This window comes from Diabrotica undecimpunctata, chromosome 8 (assembly GCF_040954645.1).
Source record: "Diabrotica undecimpunctata isolate CICGRU chromosome 8, icDiaUnde3, whole genome shotgun sequence".
Taxonomy (NCBI): domain Eukaryota; kingdom Metazoa; phylum Arthropoda; class Insecta; order Coleoptera; family Chrysomelidae; genus Diabrotica; species Diabrotica undecimpunctata.
Genome location: NC_092810.1, coordinates 98,905,637 through 98,923,716, shown reverse-complemented (window position 1 = coordinate 98,923,716; position 18,080 = coordinate 98,905,637). Strand labels below are relative to the sequence as shown.

The window sequence follows — 18,080 nt, the reverse complement described above, 5'->3', positions numbered from 1 at the left end:
CTGAAGTTTATTTTTGGTAGGATCAATATCATCTCCATGGTACATTGTAGAGAAAAGTAGGACGTTTCGATTTTTTTTGAATATGCGAAACCAAGTTGATTCCGTCATTAAATCCAAACATTGAAGAGCTAATGCACCTGCCGTTATTTTGTATAAATTCTCTAATGGCAACTGTTTTTTATTTTTTCGAATAGTACGATTTAACGTTATCAGCTAGAGGCACACTATAAAACTAATTATCTACAGTAACATTTCTATTACTCCCATAAATGTGTGCACAAAGTCTTTCTACTACGTCTTGCGTCGCTGCACTAACTTGAAAACGGCCATTTGGTTGTTTTCCGATGTAAACTTCTAAGTGGCTTCTATAGAATTGTTTTGCATCGGAAATAGCTAACATTTTTATACCATATTTATTCGGCTTGCTAGGAATATATTGTCTGAAACTACAATTTCCTCTAAAAGCTTATAGTTTCTCATCTATGGCAACATAACCAGAATGAGAATAGCATTGTTCAATGTTACTGTTAAATTTGTCTAACAATGTTCGTATTGGAGCCAGTTTATCTACTTTTATCCTTTCATGTCTCGGGTGAATGTTATCATATCGCAGACATTGCAAAAGAAATTGAAATCGAGGCTTACTCATTACAAGTCAAAAAGTTTCAATGCCAGTGCCATCTGTTCTCCAGAGATCTTCTAAATTCATGTGATTTGCTTTTCTAATACCAGCAAGATAAAGTAGACCAATTAGGGCTTCGATTTCGGCAATGTCGGTAGGTTTTGCATCTTCTTGTCTACTGGAGTCATTTGTAACACTCTGACTTTTTATATTCGTACAGTCAACAACTAGATTTAGTATTTCTTCATCAAAAATACAATTCCAAATGTCAATAGGTGTTGAGTGAGTTTTAACAAATTGTTTTATAGCTGGCAATCGTACAAATATATTGGTACTGCGCGTTTTTACATTCTTCGGTGGACAATGTTTTCGCCACTTTGTTAACTTATCTTTACCCATATAGAAGGCTCCTCCTGAAGAGGTACATGCATTAAAAATCACTACTACAATCAGAGTTACTGGAAATTATTAACAGGGCCGGTCTCATACACCGTGCGCGAGTAACGGAATGTTAAGTGTGTTTCAACACTTTTTAAACGCCAGCCCCTTAAGAATTTTGACAAGTTGAGATTAACTCTATAAGGACAAAATTAAATATTTGACAAAAAATAGAATTTTTTTATTCCAGATATATTAATATAAAACGAAAGGTTATTTAATTTTTTTAAGAGGTTGTTAAGTTTGTGGTTGCTACCATGGTGGAATCACTAGTACTTATTAGCATTACTAGCATACAGTGTAAGAAAAATTTTATGGTCGGTATGGACCTTATGTGAGATGGAGTGAGAAACACCTGTTTAAAAAGAGAGGTATATTAGGTCCGCCCTTTAAAGATCGCCAAAAATACATGAGTGGAAATAATAAAAAGGGGAAATTCAACGTTGCCAAACTTATTGGTTTTATTTGACCTGTTGTCTTTTTAGCATTTGAACAATGTTCTAAGATAATAAAATTTGGGCGAAATGGATTTAAATAGCAGCTTACTGTTTTTTATTGAAAATGTGCCACAATTTTACTATACAATAAGTGTTACTTAACATTTTGATTTCCACTTCGAAAATCGTTTTATATGTATAAATAAAATTTATTAATGTTTCTTATTTTAAGTACGATTTCCAAATTAAAAATCTAAACATCAAAATAAGCTTATTTTAAAGTCACATTGTGCCTTATTTCCAATAAAATAATTAACTGTATTATAACGCCAACAATAAACAAGCTTCATATAAAATTATTTGGCAACGTCGCGTTGCACCAGCAATTCGTGGTGTAGTGTACTAACGTCGGATATATTTTCTGATTTACGGTAATAGGTGTGGTTATTTATTCGTTTTCAGTTTTTTATTTTAGTTGTTTATTGAGTGGCAAGACCACCTTTATGGAACGGTGGTTAACGTTTTAGCCGGAACACGGTTAATCCGGCATTTCCCTGGGGTCTCCTGTCCTAGCCAACAGATGCCAGGGTGTCTTGATCCGTGACAGAGATGGATACCTTCTTAGGCTCTTACTAGAATCTGGCAATACGGCAATTAAAAAAAAGATTATAACATTACAAAATTCAGTCATTACATCTGAAATTTTACATCCTTTTAAAAATTGCGAAGGCTAGGACTACTTTGAGTTAATAACCAAATATATACGAATAACAGTGCAGGATTTATTATCCTCTAAGCCCATTGCTGTCATATATTTTTATGGATCATCTAAAAATATTGATTTTAATATTGAAATTACAATAAAAATAGAAAAAAATTAATTCATAAATTTTTTGGATTTAAAAATTATCAGACTTAAAAGCAAACATGAGTTCTCCGTATTTTAAAAATATACCCATACTGACACGACTATACACAATTCATCATTCCATTTTACACAACACAAATTGGCAGCCTAATATATCGGGTTACATAGACTAATAGAAATTCCCATATCAAAAACCAATTTTGAGATACAATTAAACAGCATTAAGCAAATAGCAGTAAACAATGGATACAACGAATAAATAATACATACAATTTTATATCAAAAACTACACAAGACAGCTCTGAAATTAGCATTTCCATCACCAGAGAAAAATCCAGTATCTTCTTCTCGATTACATATAAAGGTAAGGTATCAACAATGCCAAACACAAAAAAACGAAAGGAATAACATCAGCTGTTAAAAGAAATAACAACTTAGGCAAATATATTAAAAACAACAACAGCCAAAAGAAAAAGCAGTTACACAGTCACAGTGGTGTATAAAAACTTAAATGTGGCGACTACCCAAAAACTTACATCGGTCAAACTGGTAGAACCTTTAACAAAAGTACAGCAGAACATGAAAGGGCTTTCAATAATAGAAAAACATATTCTAAAAACGCACTTTACCTTCTAGATTATGTTCATTCTTTTAGTGATAAATTTTAAATTCTTCACATCCAAAATAAAGGCCTCATTTATTAGAATTTATGGAAATCAACAAATTAACAACTTGAGACAAACACATACCAAAAATAGATCACTTGAGAAAGACACTCTGTCGAAACAGCTGTAGTGATAAGAATTTATAATAAAATTTTATGGAAGTTTTGAAAATATAAGATTTTAGTGTTTTAATTGTTATAATATAATATTATTACATTATATTCGTTTATCCTAATAATTACGTAATTATGGCGAACTATTGATGAGTGGCTTCATCTGTGATTATTTTTTAGTATACTTCGATGGATAATATTATTTTCCACGCTGTTAGAATGCAAGGTTATGCAAATGGTTTAATTAAATGCACATTTTTACTAGGTTGTTTTTAAATAAAATGATGAAGTAAGAGTTAAAATATCAACATTTGGTTGGTGATAAGGCTAGTAGCCTTTGTTAGAGAAAATATAAAAGTAGTACATTGCATACTATTATTATCATAGTAGCAAAGTATAGAAATTTTTTTTCAGTTTTATATTTAAAGTTATTCTGATATGTTAAAAATACGATCTCGATCTCCTATATCTGTTAAGCGTATATTTAAATAATTATAATAGTGATAACAAAACGGTTTCAATATTTCACAATATTATCGTTTACTAACTTTTTGTCAGTAGGTTTAATACAGTCTCCAATAGTTCTTATCTGTATAAAATACGCTGAAGTTTATACTAGTGCGGTACGTTTGTTTCAAAATATCGGTCGTGTTGGTGTGCCTAGAAGTCTGTAGGTACGTACAAAAAGTTTCGAAAAAACAAGTGAACAATGGTGGAGATACTCAACAAAGATTCATTACATTTTTGGATTCAGCAGTCCCTCGCCACAGCAAACTTTACGTTAACCATTGAAAACACAACGCAAAAAGGAGAAGGTTACATAGGAGAATTATTATTTGTTAAAATTGATCTACAACAACCTATTAACGGAAAAGACTTCCTTTATCTGGTTATAAAAACGAATATTAAGAATCTTGGATCAGAAAAATCTTCTCCTGTCATACAAGAACTTTGCAAGAGGGAAGTATATTTTTACAACACAATTCTTAAAGAATATCAGCAACTTCAACATGGAAAAAAGTTGCAAGTTCCTTTCGATATGGTACCCAAATGTTATAAAACATTTTTGGAAGATGACAATGCAGTTATAGTTTTAGAAAATTTAAAGAAAGACGGCTATGTGCTTCATCTTAGAGACCAGCCCATGAACGTTGCGCATCTTAAAATGGGTTTACGGTCTTATGCAAAGTTACATGCCCTTTCGTTCGCACTAAAGGATCAGAAGAAAGAAACTTTTGAAAAGATTTCCAAGACTTGTTATTTCATAAATATAGTACAAAACTTTCGAACACTATTTGACACAAAGACACCTACTTTAGTAGAAACCTTAAAAGAAGCTGCTAGACCTGATCTGTCGGTTGTTTATGAGAAATTTATAAATGAAAAAAGTATTTTTAACCGATTCATGGAAATAATTAATACTATACCCAAAGATCAAGCAATAATCCATGCCGATTGCCATAATGCGAATATGTTGTTTAAGTATAAGGTAAATTGTAGAAGCTTTTCTCAATTTTTATTTTTTCCACCACTTTTTCGTTTTGTTTTCACCATGTTTTCTTAGTGTGCTACTTTTTTTTATTTTCGTTTCTCAAACCGCTTTTGTTATTCTATCTGTTACTATGTGCCAAAAATACATTTTTGCTTAATTGTTTATGTTACATTTATTATTTAAATATTCACTCATATTTTCGCAATTTTTATTTAATGTATGTAAAGATTTGTATTGATACCTCAAAAAAATCTTAAAAAAAGCAAAAAAAATATTATACAGATATTTATAGGTTCTAAAAGGAATATAAGGGGTAGATGATGAAAAATCCGTAAAGACGTACAGCTGAGTCTGTTTTGTTTTTTTTTTTAACAATCTTAAATGTGAAAAACACAGTTTTTTGTCTATAAAAAGTTTAATATGCATTCTAGAGAAAAATATTTCAAATAACAGTTATAGACCATTAAAAGTTCTATATTCTGAGAGTTGTTACAATAAAATTCGTAAACAACTGACCGAGACAATTAAAAAAAAATACTGAATTTTGTATTAATTTATAAATGTTAATAACTTTTTTATTTGGATAACCACATGTTATGTAACTACTTAACATAGTGGCAGTTAATAAAGTATTTCAAATCTTACACAGATCGACCAAATAGTTTATAAGTTATTCAATTTGTTTATCTCGGAGAGCGATTATTTAAACAACTGTGCTTGCCCAAACAGCCACTTTAGAGGTTCTTTATAAATCGAAATCAAATCTTTGAAGCTTTGTTCAAAAATACTTCAACATTTTATTAAATTTTTTATGCAAAAACAGTTTGAAAAAGGACTGACTTAATAGCTTCTAAACATTTACAATAACGTTGGTACTATTTTGCGTCACACGGTTAATGAAAAAAACACTTTCCAAAAGAAAACAGAACCTTCTATAACCAATATCAATAAACAAGCTAAGATATTGCAGAGGACAGTTCTCTCCTTATCATTTCAGTGGCGCTGTTTTATTAGTATCATCATTTGAACCGGATATAACTGTTCTTCAACGTGTATGCCATCTATTAGTTGTATCATAAAAGTTAGATATTCTTTTACAATTTTTTTAAGTTTCAGCTGTTAATGTTAACAAACAATGGAAATATGGTTTTTAGAAACCAAATACTATTTGGTTTTCTATTGATCATAGAAGATTCTAGTTTTTTAAAAAAGTGGGTTTTTTTCACCCATTTTTCATTAAGCCTACATAGAGCAAGGAAAGGTATGTTGGTGATAAAAATGAAAAGTACTAATAATATAGGAATTCGAAAACTAAGCAAGAAATAAGTTTTGCTTTATTACGTTACTTATTATTTAAAGTAAATGTTTAGAAGAGTTAATTTAACAAAAAATGATTAATAATGATAGTAAATGTCAAATTTACATAAAAACTTATGTTAGGTAAGTTGGTGACACGGTAAGGTATTTTGTTGATAGTGGTTAGGAAATTTGGTGATATTATGAAAACTGTATATTTAATCAGATATTTAAAAATTTTATTCCATACAACGATCACATCTATAAAAAAGTTTTTCATCGGCGTAAGTATCTTCGATAGATATGCAAATCTCGTGGTATGGTGTCAAACAAGATGAGCACTGAATCCATTGGGCTCCATTTCTTTTCTTAACATCAGTTGAATACAGGACTCTACATAAGCCACACTCCCAATCATCTATTTTACTTTTTTTTTGCTTTTTGGACAGATTTTTATGAAGTCTAGGGCTGTTGCTGAAGATTTTCTGTTACTGAAGTGTTTTCATTTGTCGGTGTTAAGCATTTCGCACTTGAGTTCCTTTTGCTTGACCTCTCTGGACGTTTTGAAGCTGTTGGTGTTTTCAAAATATGATCGACTGTGGCTTTAGGATTTAAAATATAGAAGTTTCAGGTGCTGCGTCAGTTGAAACTGACATCTGCTTTGAATGCTTCTTTTGTAATGATATCTCCGTTTAAAGGACATATACCTGTTTTTTTTAAAAGCGCTCTCAATGTTTTTCTTTGCAAAGGCGCTTATGTAAGCTGGATTCAAAATGGAATTGAAGTTGCTACAATTTGGAGCATCCGTAGGGTTATTGCTCATATAACGATTCATGCTATCGCGCAAGTAAGTCTTATGTGGCTTGAATAGTCCCACGTCAAGTGGTTTCAATAGATGAGTGCAATGAGCTGGGAAAGTAAATAGGTAAACTTGATTATCTTTCGCTATTTTCAAAACTTCAGCTCCAATGTGGGCAGAATGAGAGTCCATCAACAAGACTACAGGACGTTTCAGAAAAACAATTCAGAATGGATCCATCCTTTAGGAGATAATTTTATTAATGCGTTGGGAAGGGCATCATTTTTTAGTGTATCATGTCATCTAACATCTTTAAAGATTACCATAGGAGGAATCCATGTTCCATCAGCACAAATTCATGCTAACATAGTGTGAGTTTGACCTCCTTCAGCGTAGGATCTTTTATAAACATACTTTTCACCAATACCGGTAACAACTTTGGAAGGTTTCACTACATACGATAATCCAATCTCATCGCAATTTCAAATTAAATTCGGTTGGTTTTTTATATTGAGTTTCGTAAGAACATCATTCAGTTTCGAAAAGAAATCTTTGATCATAAATTCATTAGCCATGGAAGCTCTATAGGCCGAAAGATTTTCTGGCACACGAAGGCACAAGTTGTACCTAATTTTAAAATTATTCCACCACCATTTGCTTGCAATGCACTTAGTTGACGGCAAGAATTTCTCCCGACCATCAACTTTAGCAAGATCATAAGCATATTTTCTAATTTGATGCACGGTTAGTCCAAAACCCAATTATTGCATTTCTATAATATAATTGTAAAGCCTGAACTCTAAATTACATGACAATGCAAAAGGCCTCCCCAGTTTTCTTACCGAATCCTTTTTATTCGCTAGGTAACGTTTCAAAGTGCTCCATGGGACTTCTACTTCCTTTGCAGCTTTATATATATATATATATATATATATATATATATATATATATTTATATATATATATATATATATATATATATATATATATATATATATATATATATATATAGTGTTACCTTCATTTCTTACTAATCTGACAGCGTTTTGAAGTTGCTGTTGATTATATTTTCTATATATTCCCTCTTTTTCCATTGCCAATCTTAAAGTAAAAATTAAATAGGTTATTTGGTGATAAAAAAAGTTAAAGCTTTTAGAAATAAAATACATTTACGGATTCCTCAAAACAATACCTTTTGCATAGTATACTACACTTCTCTATTTTATTTTAAATAAAAGAACAAAATATATCCAAAGTTAACGTCTCTAAAGTTTTTGAAAAATGTGTGCAAAAATACTAAGAAACAACAACCGCAATTTAAGGAATAAAAACTTACCTTGGCTAAATCAAGAATTCAAGGCAGCCTTTTTTTATTGTTGATTAGTTTATTGAATGGTTTTATAAAGTTTTATAAAGAAAACAGCAATTATTCCAATAAAAATGTAACCAAATATGTAAGTCTTTCACATTCAATAAGAAATGACTAAACTATCGCACAATGGTCAAAACAGTCTGTTTACTAAACGCAGGTGCGCGCATCGCTAAATCGGAATATATGTTTGTCCTGCTTACACTCGTAGCAACTTACTAGCCTTGTGTCATGAATGTGCTTGCATAGGGAACTGTGTGGTAATCTGATTAAAAATTATCACTAAATTACTTCTATCACCAATATACCTTTTCTTACCCTACAAGTGTATGACATAAAAAATATTAAAATTATTATAAATTTTTTAAGTTAAAAAGTCATCCTTTTTTCAGACTGTTTTTTAATAACAAATTTACTAAAATTTTGAGGTTTTTTTAATACGTCTTAAAAACGAAGACCTAAAGAATCGGTTGCGATTTACAAAATACATTTAGGTTGACTCTTTGGGCAAGTACAGTTGTTTAAATAATCGCTTTCTATGATAAACGAATTAAATAATTTATAAGCTATTTGTTCGATCCTGTTGACATTTTTTTTAGTAAGTGCCTAAGAAGGTATCCATTGAGTTCTGGCAGGCAACGGTATGGGAAATACTTCTGCTGACCTCTTTAGAGCAGTGGTATCAAAAGTGCGACTTGCCATGATGGTTGCCAACCTTCTTCTAGGAGATGGCACATGAAGAAGAAGAACGTCACGGAGCAAGACACCCTAATATCTTTGGTAAAATCTTAACTACAATTCCAGAGTAGTAGTCTTGCCACTCAACAAACAACTAAAATGAAATACTAAAAACTTACAAATAACAATAAGTATTACCGTAAATCAGAACATATTTCCATGAGGCCATAAACTAATAAATAATAATAACCATAAATTTAAGATCCCTGGTTCAATTTACTCTTCTATCCTCCTGCTCCTTCTTCTTCATCACTCCAGAAATCAGACAGTGTACTTCTCTCCATTTTTTCTCGCCTCTCAACATCATATTTACCATATTTATTTCATCCAGCCCAAAACCCATTCGCCTCTCGAAGTCTACCCTCTCATGTACCCAACTCTGTTAGTAAAAAATGTGGTCGGGAGCGTCCGTTACACCACAAACAGATCAGTCTGCCAAGACAGATTTGCCTATTCTATTTGTGAAGGTGCCAAAACTACTATGTCCGACCAGAAACTGCGTAAGGAAGTAGTCTACTTTCCTGAACTTACATTCTCACCACGGTCTCAGATCGGGAATCAGCTCATTCGTTCACCTAGCCTTTCTGCTATCACTTGCCCATTCTCTCTGTCACTCCACTATCGTTTTCTCTCTCTCTCTCTCTTATTCTCATCAATATTTTTATCCATTCTCCTCGCATACACCCTCGATCGCTCTTTGCGCAAAAAAACGATCGGTATCACCGCTCCAATGACATACAGAACCTCATTTGAAACCGTACTGTATGCACTATAGACCCTGACTAGCATTCGCCTTTGCGAAGTCTCCATTAGCTTGACATATTTCGTAGTGCTTAGTGCGCTACACCAGACGGGGGTAGCGTAGGTTACCACCGACTGGAAAACGTCATTTAGCACCCTTATTTTGGTGCTATCTAGGCCTCCAATGTTTGGCATCAACCGTATCAACGCCTCCAGATTTTGTTTCGCCTTCTCTACAGTCTTTCGGATGTGTACTCTGAACCTTATTTATTCGGACAATCAGGCTCCGAGATACTTAACGCATTTAACCTTTGCAACCTCCACACTTTCCACGGCTGTGTTAGCCGCATTAGCCATGTCCATTTTCTGACTTATAAACTACAAGAGTGCATCCCCTTGGCATCATAGCCTTAACACCCCGTCGTATAGGACATTCTACAAGATGAGACCTAGTACTGAAGTAACCCTGTGAAACACCCTGTGACAAACTGATGCTAATATCTTTTTCTTTTATGGACCTGTCAGTAAAGTATCGGTCAACTACGTTGACCACGTACTCACTAACGCCCAATTCTCTCAGCCTGGACATGATTTTTGCCCATGATACCTTGTTAATGGTATTCTTGACGTCAAGCAGGATAAGATCTACCCATCTCTTTCTATCATGCATGACTAAAGAGGCTGCTGCTGTGACCGCATCTATGGTGGACCTTTTGGCCCTAAAACTATATTGGCGCATTTTCTTTTTCAGCTCACGCTCAAGGCGTTCTTTCACAAGCTGCTCGTAAAATTTAGCTACGGAATTTATACGTTTGAGATTCAGCACACTTTAATAACTTATTAACTGCCACAATTTTTAATAGTTATATTAAATGTCGTTATGCAAAAAACAAAGTTACTAACATTTATAACTTACTGCAAAAACAAGGGTTTTTTTGGAATTATACCGGTCAATTCTTTATGTATTTTAATTTTGAATCTCAATATTAAAGAACCTTTTGTGATCTATAATTTTTATTTGAACTATTTTTCTCTTAAATGCATCAGAAATGTTGTTTACTAAACAAAAACTATTTTGTTTTTACATTTTACGATAGTTTCGTTAAAGAACAAAGCAAAGTTGTCAGCACGTCTTCACATAATTGTCATTAGCTACCCCCTAGATACCTTTTAGAACCTTTAAATACCTGTATAAGATTTTTTCACTTTTTTTTTTCTTGACTGGGGTAGATCAGTCTAATGTGAACAACTGTGAAAAAATCATTTTTTTTTATTTATTTACGCTGCAACCACAAGGGTTATTAGCGACCTAAAAAATATAATACAGGTAAAGGTAGAAAAAATTACAATAATTGATACAGTTCTGAGTCTTTAAGATAACTTATTGTGTTTTTTAATATTCATGTTTTTTCCTAAGACTTGTGATGGAACAGACATGAAGTCAACAGTGATATTATTATTCTTTAGAGGAATTATTTACCGATGAGTCGGAATCTTCTTCCGATAATGAAGTTTTCACTGTAGAGAGTAAACTTATATGTTTGCCAAGTTTTCGTATTAATTTGGTGCTTATGGTTTTCATTCTTATTATTATGGTCGATGTAGTATGAATGTAATTCCGTTAGAAACTTTATAAGTACATAAGAGTCTTCTGAGTACAATTTTGTTACGTTGATTATGTCTTTTGATCCTTGTATATTTTCGAATAGATCCACTACTTGATCGAAGCTTAACAATTGCTTTTCCCTTTCTACATATTTTCTAACTGGTTCCAATAATGTTTGGAGATTTGGTATATCATTTCTTAAGTTTTTGTCATCAGTTTTGGTTTTTTTCTTTAATTGAAGCTTAGGTTTTTCAAAGTTTTCTTCGGAGGGTGGCGTGATTGCATCTTCTAGGGTTCTTTTTCCGGTTGCTTTGTTCGAAGTTACTTAGGGTTCGTAAGAATTCAAATGTGTATTTTTATTTGGAGGTAAGTGTTGACTTGTTTCGGGTAAGGTTGATTTATGTTTTTGGGTATTAGAGGATGACTCAGACGATGTAGGTGTTGCGATTGTAGTGTTAACTGAAGAAGTGGTCAAATGTATGGATGTATTTTGTAGTGAGCACTGTTGGGTTTGGTTTATTGATAAATTTGGGATTGCTACTCTTTATAATGTGGTTTGAGAAGACGTAGTAAGTGTGGAGGGAGTGGTATTTGAGATTGTGGGAGTATTTTGTAGATTATCTTGTTGAGTATGATTTATTGATGAATTTTATCTTATTTCTGTTTGCATTGCACTATCATTGTGAGGATGGTTAAAAGGTGAAATATTTGGACAATTAGCTGCCTGGTGTCCAGTTAATTTGCATTTGAAACAATTTTCGTTTTGGGCTATAAATATGCGGTATGATGTTTGTTCCAATTCGATAATAAAAGATTCAGGTAGTACAAAGTTGTCTGGAAAAGGTGAAACGAAAATTTGTCTTCGGAAGCTTAGAATATGACTTAAGGCAGGATTGGTTGCTCCTATCCGTAGATATGATATGTCTGAGAGAGGATTTAAACCTAGTTTTATTAATTCGTTCATTATTATGTTAGAAGGTATGCTTGGACATACATTGGACAGAATTAAGCGGACTGATGGAGTTATTAATCTTCTCGCTTCTTGTATATTTCCATTTACTATTATTTTTTTTGTTTCTGCTATGAATTTATCTACTAGGTTTTTGGATGATAGATATATGCATATTCTACCGTTTGATATACGGGATGCGAAAATTATATTTTTCGGTTCTATATGCTAACTCAATCCTTCAAGATAGTCATTAATTGTACAATTCTCTAGAGTGTTAAACAAAATAGCTTGATCTCTGCTTGGGATTAATATACTACGTGGTTGACTTACTGCTTTTGAGTATGATGCATTTTGTGGTAGCTGATTGGAAGATGACATTTTTTAAATGGATTTTAAAATCCGACTAAAACCGGTGCTGTTTTACAGCTTTCGTTGTGATACCAGTTCATGTAAATTGGATAATACTTATAACTGATTGCAGTTGTTTACTTAAATATATAAATCCAAATAGATGAAAAAAGTATATTTTATCTACTCACGATTCCAATATTCAGTATACAAATCACTTTCACTTTTATACTTAATTACTTTTCTTAAGTTATTAAACCACTATAAAATTAACTTCTTTGTGAGCTATTTTAGATTAGACTCGAACATGATTTTGATTTTAATTTAATTCACTATTTACATGTTTAGAACTGAAGAAATAATCGTTTAAATATTTAAACTTTTAAGAGAAACTTTGAAATGCGTCTAAACACTTTGACAGTTTTTTGACGTTCTTCTGAAAAAATCATTGATTCACGTAAAAATCTTACACAGATATTTAAAATAACTAAAAGATATATGAATGTAGCTGATCAAAAATCGGTGAAGGGGTACAGCTGGTATTGCTTTATTTATTTTTTTTGAAAAAAACTAAAAAAAATATTTTTTGAGTATAAGACTTTTCTTATATATTTTAGGGTAAAATTGTTTTAACAAAAGTTGTAGAATAACAAGTTATCTACTATCTACCATCTATCTAGCAATTTTAAGAGTATCCAAATGAAACTACATAAACAATTGATCGAGATAATTGCAAAAAATCATTATTTTTGCAATAAATTATAAATGTTAATTACTTTGTTTATTGCGTAAAAAAAGTAATAGAGCTACTTGAAATTATCGCAATTAATGAGTTATTAAAGTGTGCTAAATATCACCCAGATAAAGCATATAGTTTATAAGTTATTCAATTTGTTTCTCCCGGAGAGCGATTATTTACACAACTGTACTTACTTACTGTCCATACTTGGTCATCAAAGCCTGATTTGTAAGAACAGGATACACCAAACTCATTCTGTTTAGAGAATGAGGTTAGCGTAGCGATAGAAGGGTGGGGCTCAAAATAAACGCTTTACTTTAGATTGCATTATAATAGTAATATAATAGATAATTTAGGTAATAATAATTTAGTAATACTAAATCCCATATTAGCGACTATTTTACATGCAGAGTGCTAACAACTAAATTATTATAACCAAACTTTCAAATTAACATATACAAGAATAGTAGTGGTAAGAGCTGTATTCCATGGATAGGCCATGTTTTTAGGATGGAATAAAACAGACTTCCAAAAACTGTTGGATGGAAAGATGATGTGGATAAGGACGCCAGAAATCTCCTCGGCAGTCGATTGTGGAGAATAAAGAGGTTTGATGAGGAAGTCCATGGCTCGAACTGGGCTGTAAAGCCATAGGATGTAAGAGCTACATCTCAGTGGTAATTTACTCAATAGGATAAAAAATATTTTACTTTACAATATGTATCCTTATTGCTTTAAATTTATTGGTGCCTATTTTAGAGCCTGAAATCTGTTTTTAGAGATTTTAGTTTTTTCATATATCATGATGACAATAAACCCCTTATCCTAAAATACGCCATATAAGCTACGATAACTCGTTACGATTTAACTGTACCGTTCAAATAAACCGATAATCGCTACTTGTATAAAGGCCGGTTTTCACGCTATATCTTATTCTATGTTTTAATGGATAGGACAAATCCTATACATTAAAACGTGGCATGTAAACAGCAAAACGTACATTTTATTGAATCGAAATGAAATCCAAGGTCAGGTCGCAGAAATGATGGGAGAAGCATAGATTTGCGAGAACTGACAGGATAAAACGTCACCTGAAAATACTTATTCAGACAAGTCGTCCGATCTTGACTCAGTTGAGGTTTAGCTCCACTGCAGTTTGCTTCATTTTTCGCCAAAAAAGCCTAATAATATCAAATTTGCGGCAACGCCTCCACGATTTTCTCGGGGAATTTATTGAATTGTATAAAAGTTTATAAGTAGTTCTGTTTTAAAACCAAGTAGATTACATTACAGGTTTCAGGAATTATTTGGCTTAACGCCAAATATTTCATGGGTAGGCCATGTTGGATATTGGTTGAATATGACCATTGGTTTGGATATTATGGTTGTAAGTCCAAGTCCTTGAGGCTGCGTCCTGTTGAAAAATATCCGAGAGATGATGTTACCAAATCTAGCAATTGACAATAGGCTGAGCTGTCCAATCGCAAATAACTGCGCCAGTCATCTGGTTCCGCTCTCAGTTCTTTTAGTAACGAGACGTGGGAATACTGGCATCTTTTTAGAAGCCACTCTCCTGACCATCTTGTCTTTTCCCTCTTCATCCCCTTTTTCCTCAGTCGTAGTATCGTTATAGTTGAAAAAATAAAGAAAGCAGCCATGTTTCCTCCATAATAAAAAAAATCACTAAACAAACTTCACATAACTCAAGACTAAATTAGAAATAAGAATGAAAACGAAAGAGAAAACATAGTGTATATACACTGGAAAAAACGTATATTTTGTCGTACGTTTTATATGACCCACAAAATGTACAAGAAAACGTAGCGTGAAAACCGGCCTTAAAGGGGTAAAACTGCACAGTTTTCTACAATTTTTAAAAACGGTACAGTCAACCGAAAAAGTACAAAACGTTTAATATATTTATCGGAATCAGAGGAACTGCGCAGTTTTATCGATACGTGTATGTTCGTGTAGTAGCATATCTCATAACAGTATCTTTCTTTTTGATATTTGGCGCTAGCATAGACAGTAGATGTAAGTACCATTACCCATTTTTAGAAAATATTGTCAATCTTCTAGAAACATTTTTAATTCCTGCAAAAAATTCACACGAGAATCAACTTCTTCTTTTAATAGCCAGTCTTTACATCAGATGCTACGATTTTTCCGCGGTTTTTTCTTTTTCAAGGCGAATATTAATCCCACGATCGCTAACATGCTGTCGTCAGTAGAAGCTAGAGCGAATAATTGTAACGTTATAAACGTCACATCTCTATTAATTTATATTTTAATAATTATTTCATTTTAATTTCTTTATTAATTTATTAATTTCTTTATCTTCAGTTTAATTTTTACTATTTTTTTGTTTATAAAAATAGTTGGCGCCCCTGTTTTTCTCTTCTTCCTCTGTCTTTATTTTCTCTCTTTCTGTCCCATAGAATAAATATTTGCCCTCTCACTTTTGTTCGGCAGACTATTCTGTTCTGTGTTGACTGACAAGCTAGTTTCATGATATCTATACCAACATTCTATGACATCTGTGCTAACTTCATTCAGTCTCCCACTTTCTGTCAAAACAACTTTTCTGTAGTGGGATTATTTTTTGCCTCTTTTTGAAATTTATAAAAGAAGGCAAAAATTATTATAAGACTCATTTTTATGGTCTACAACTTCTCTTGGGTTTATTGGACATATTAAAACTTATTGGTTTACTGGACAATTTAATTGGTTTATTGGTTTTATTGGCATATTTGGAGTTCAATAATTGGTCCGGACATACAGCCACGTGTGACTGCAGCTCTCCAGAAGCCACAACTTCTAATTGGAGGATCCAACAGCAAGAACACACAAGCCACCCATCGAAGCAATAAGTAACACTTATAACTGTTAAGCTTTGGCAGGGTTAATTATTGTTTTTTTTATTGATTTAAATAAATATGATTGGTTAAAATTTGTCTTATTTGCTATCAAATGAGAACTCAGGTTCAATCCCTAGTTTAAGACAAGACGAACTCACCCTTGAGATACTGAGCTAGGCAAGGTATAGACGATAAGCTCCCATGGTTGATTGAGGTATTATTTTTACAATAGTATTTCAATTCTCTTTGGTAGTCTTATCGTTACACATTGGCGCCCAACCGTACTTGTTTTATTCAGGGAATTGTGCTCTGGGTTTTTGGTTTGGTGGCAGATAACAAACTTTGATAAATACTTTCCTATTTATATTTTTTGTGTGTTCATATTATCATTGTTTGCAGTTAATTTTAATATTTCCATATTTTTGACTGTTTTTATATATTTTCACATGTTGGGTTAAAAAGTATTACCATTTTTTATATATTTCAGCATATATATTTTATACTCAGATATTTTTATATGTTTTTTTTTATGGTAGGTACTTTTATACTGTTTTAAGTGGTTTGTTTTTTTTTTAACTTAACCAGTTTTTGTGGATAGTGTATTTTAATTACTTTCTTAATTTTTTAAATTATTTCTTCAAGATGCTAACTGAACATTTAAAGACAGATGAATTATCATATGAAATTCTTATTAGGAATGTCTCTGTCCCAAATACAGTAGAGGAAAAACGAAAGATCCTTGCTGGACTTCTTTCTCAAGAAGCCAGTAACCGTAGTTTTTCTGATGTTTCTGTTAATCTATCTTTTGATGTTGATTACCAACAAGCTTTAGCTTCCTATTCTGACCTATTAAGTCTTATATCTGATTATTCAGGTACAAAATCTGATAGTAGATTCAAAGCTTTCAGTTCTCGTTTAACTCATTTGTCTGGTAGAATCTCCCGTCTACAGCCAACTTCTGTAGACGAAGAAAAATTAAAAAAAGCTATCCGCTATGATTTGTTGAAATTAGAAGGTACTTTGTCTGACATTGTAGATCAACCTGATATGGTAGACCAACCTGTTGCTTCTACTCCTGATAGAGTAAACCTTAATTATTCTCAATCATCAGCCTCACCTGTTAAGTCTGTTCCTGTTTATAAATGGGGTATTAAAAAATTTTCTGGTAAAGAACCTCTAATTCCATTTCTCGAACAGATTGAAACTTTAAAGTTTTCTAGGAACTGCACTGATGAAGATTTATTCATCTCTGCAGGAGACCTATTTGAAGGTGCTGCTTTTACTTGGTGGCATAATCACTTTACAAAAAAATCTTTTAATTCTTGGTCTGAATTAGTTGCTTCCTTAAAGGAAACTTATTTACCTTACAATTATGAAAGAAATTTGTGGGAACAAATACGTTCTACAAAACAGTCTTTCAAACAACCTGTCTCTGCATATATTTCTTATATGGAGTCTTTGATGCTCCGGTCTTCAAAATCTATTCCTGAGTGTAAAAAAGTAGATGAAATCATTAATGGTCTTCTTCCTGATTATGTCAAGGCTCTTGCTTTCCAGGATGTGGAATCAGTTGCAGACCTTACAAAGTATTGTAAGAGATTTGAAGCCGCTCTTACTATTTCTTCTCGCAGTAAATTTTCTGTTGAGTCTCTTTCTTCTTCTGCTACATGTTGGAACTGCAACATGACAGGCCATACTTTTCAAGTATGTAATAAACCCAAGAGAAAGTTTTGTCATGGTTGTGGGTTTAAGAATATCACCACAAATGAATGTAGCAGATGTTCAAAAAACGGTTTGAAAGAACATTCCAGGGAAAACTTTTCGAAGACATTCAAACAACCCAAGTCAGTGAATGTGTCTAAGAAAGTTATACCTAAAACTACTTCTTTTATATCTAATGATAATTTAAGCACTTTTTCTTCAGTACAATCTGAAACTTTACCTTCTTCTAGTACTTCTGTTCTTTCTAGTGGTCCTTTAAATTCTAAGGTACATTTAAA

At 32.4% G+C, this 18,080-nt stretch overlaps 1 protein-coding gene across 1 annotated transcript in view; it reads left to right on the top strand.

Annotated features, from left to right (window-relative positions):
• Positions 1 to 3,684: 3,684 nt before the first annotated feature.
• The window catches only part of LOC140448494 (uncharacterized), a 33,819-nt gene continuing 19,423 nt past the window's right edge, over positions 3,685 to 18,080 (top strand). The window contains exon 1 of the mRNA XM_072541577.1: positions 3,685 to 4,632. Coding sequence (XP_072397678.1) covers positions 3,853 to 4,632 — 780 coding nt within the window. The 5' untranslated portion in view covers positions 3,685 to 3,852. The remainder of the gene's footprint in view (positions 4,633 to 18,080) is intronic.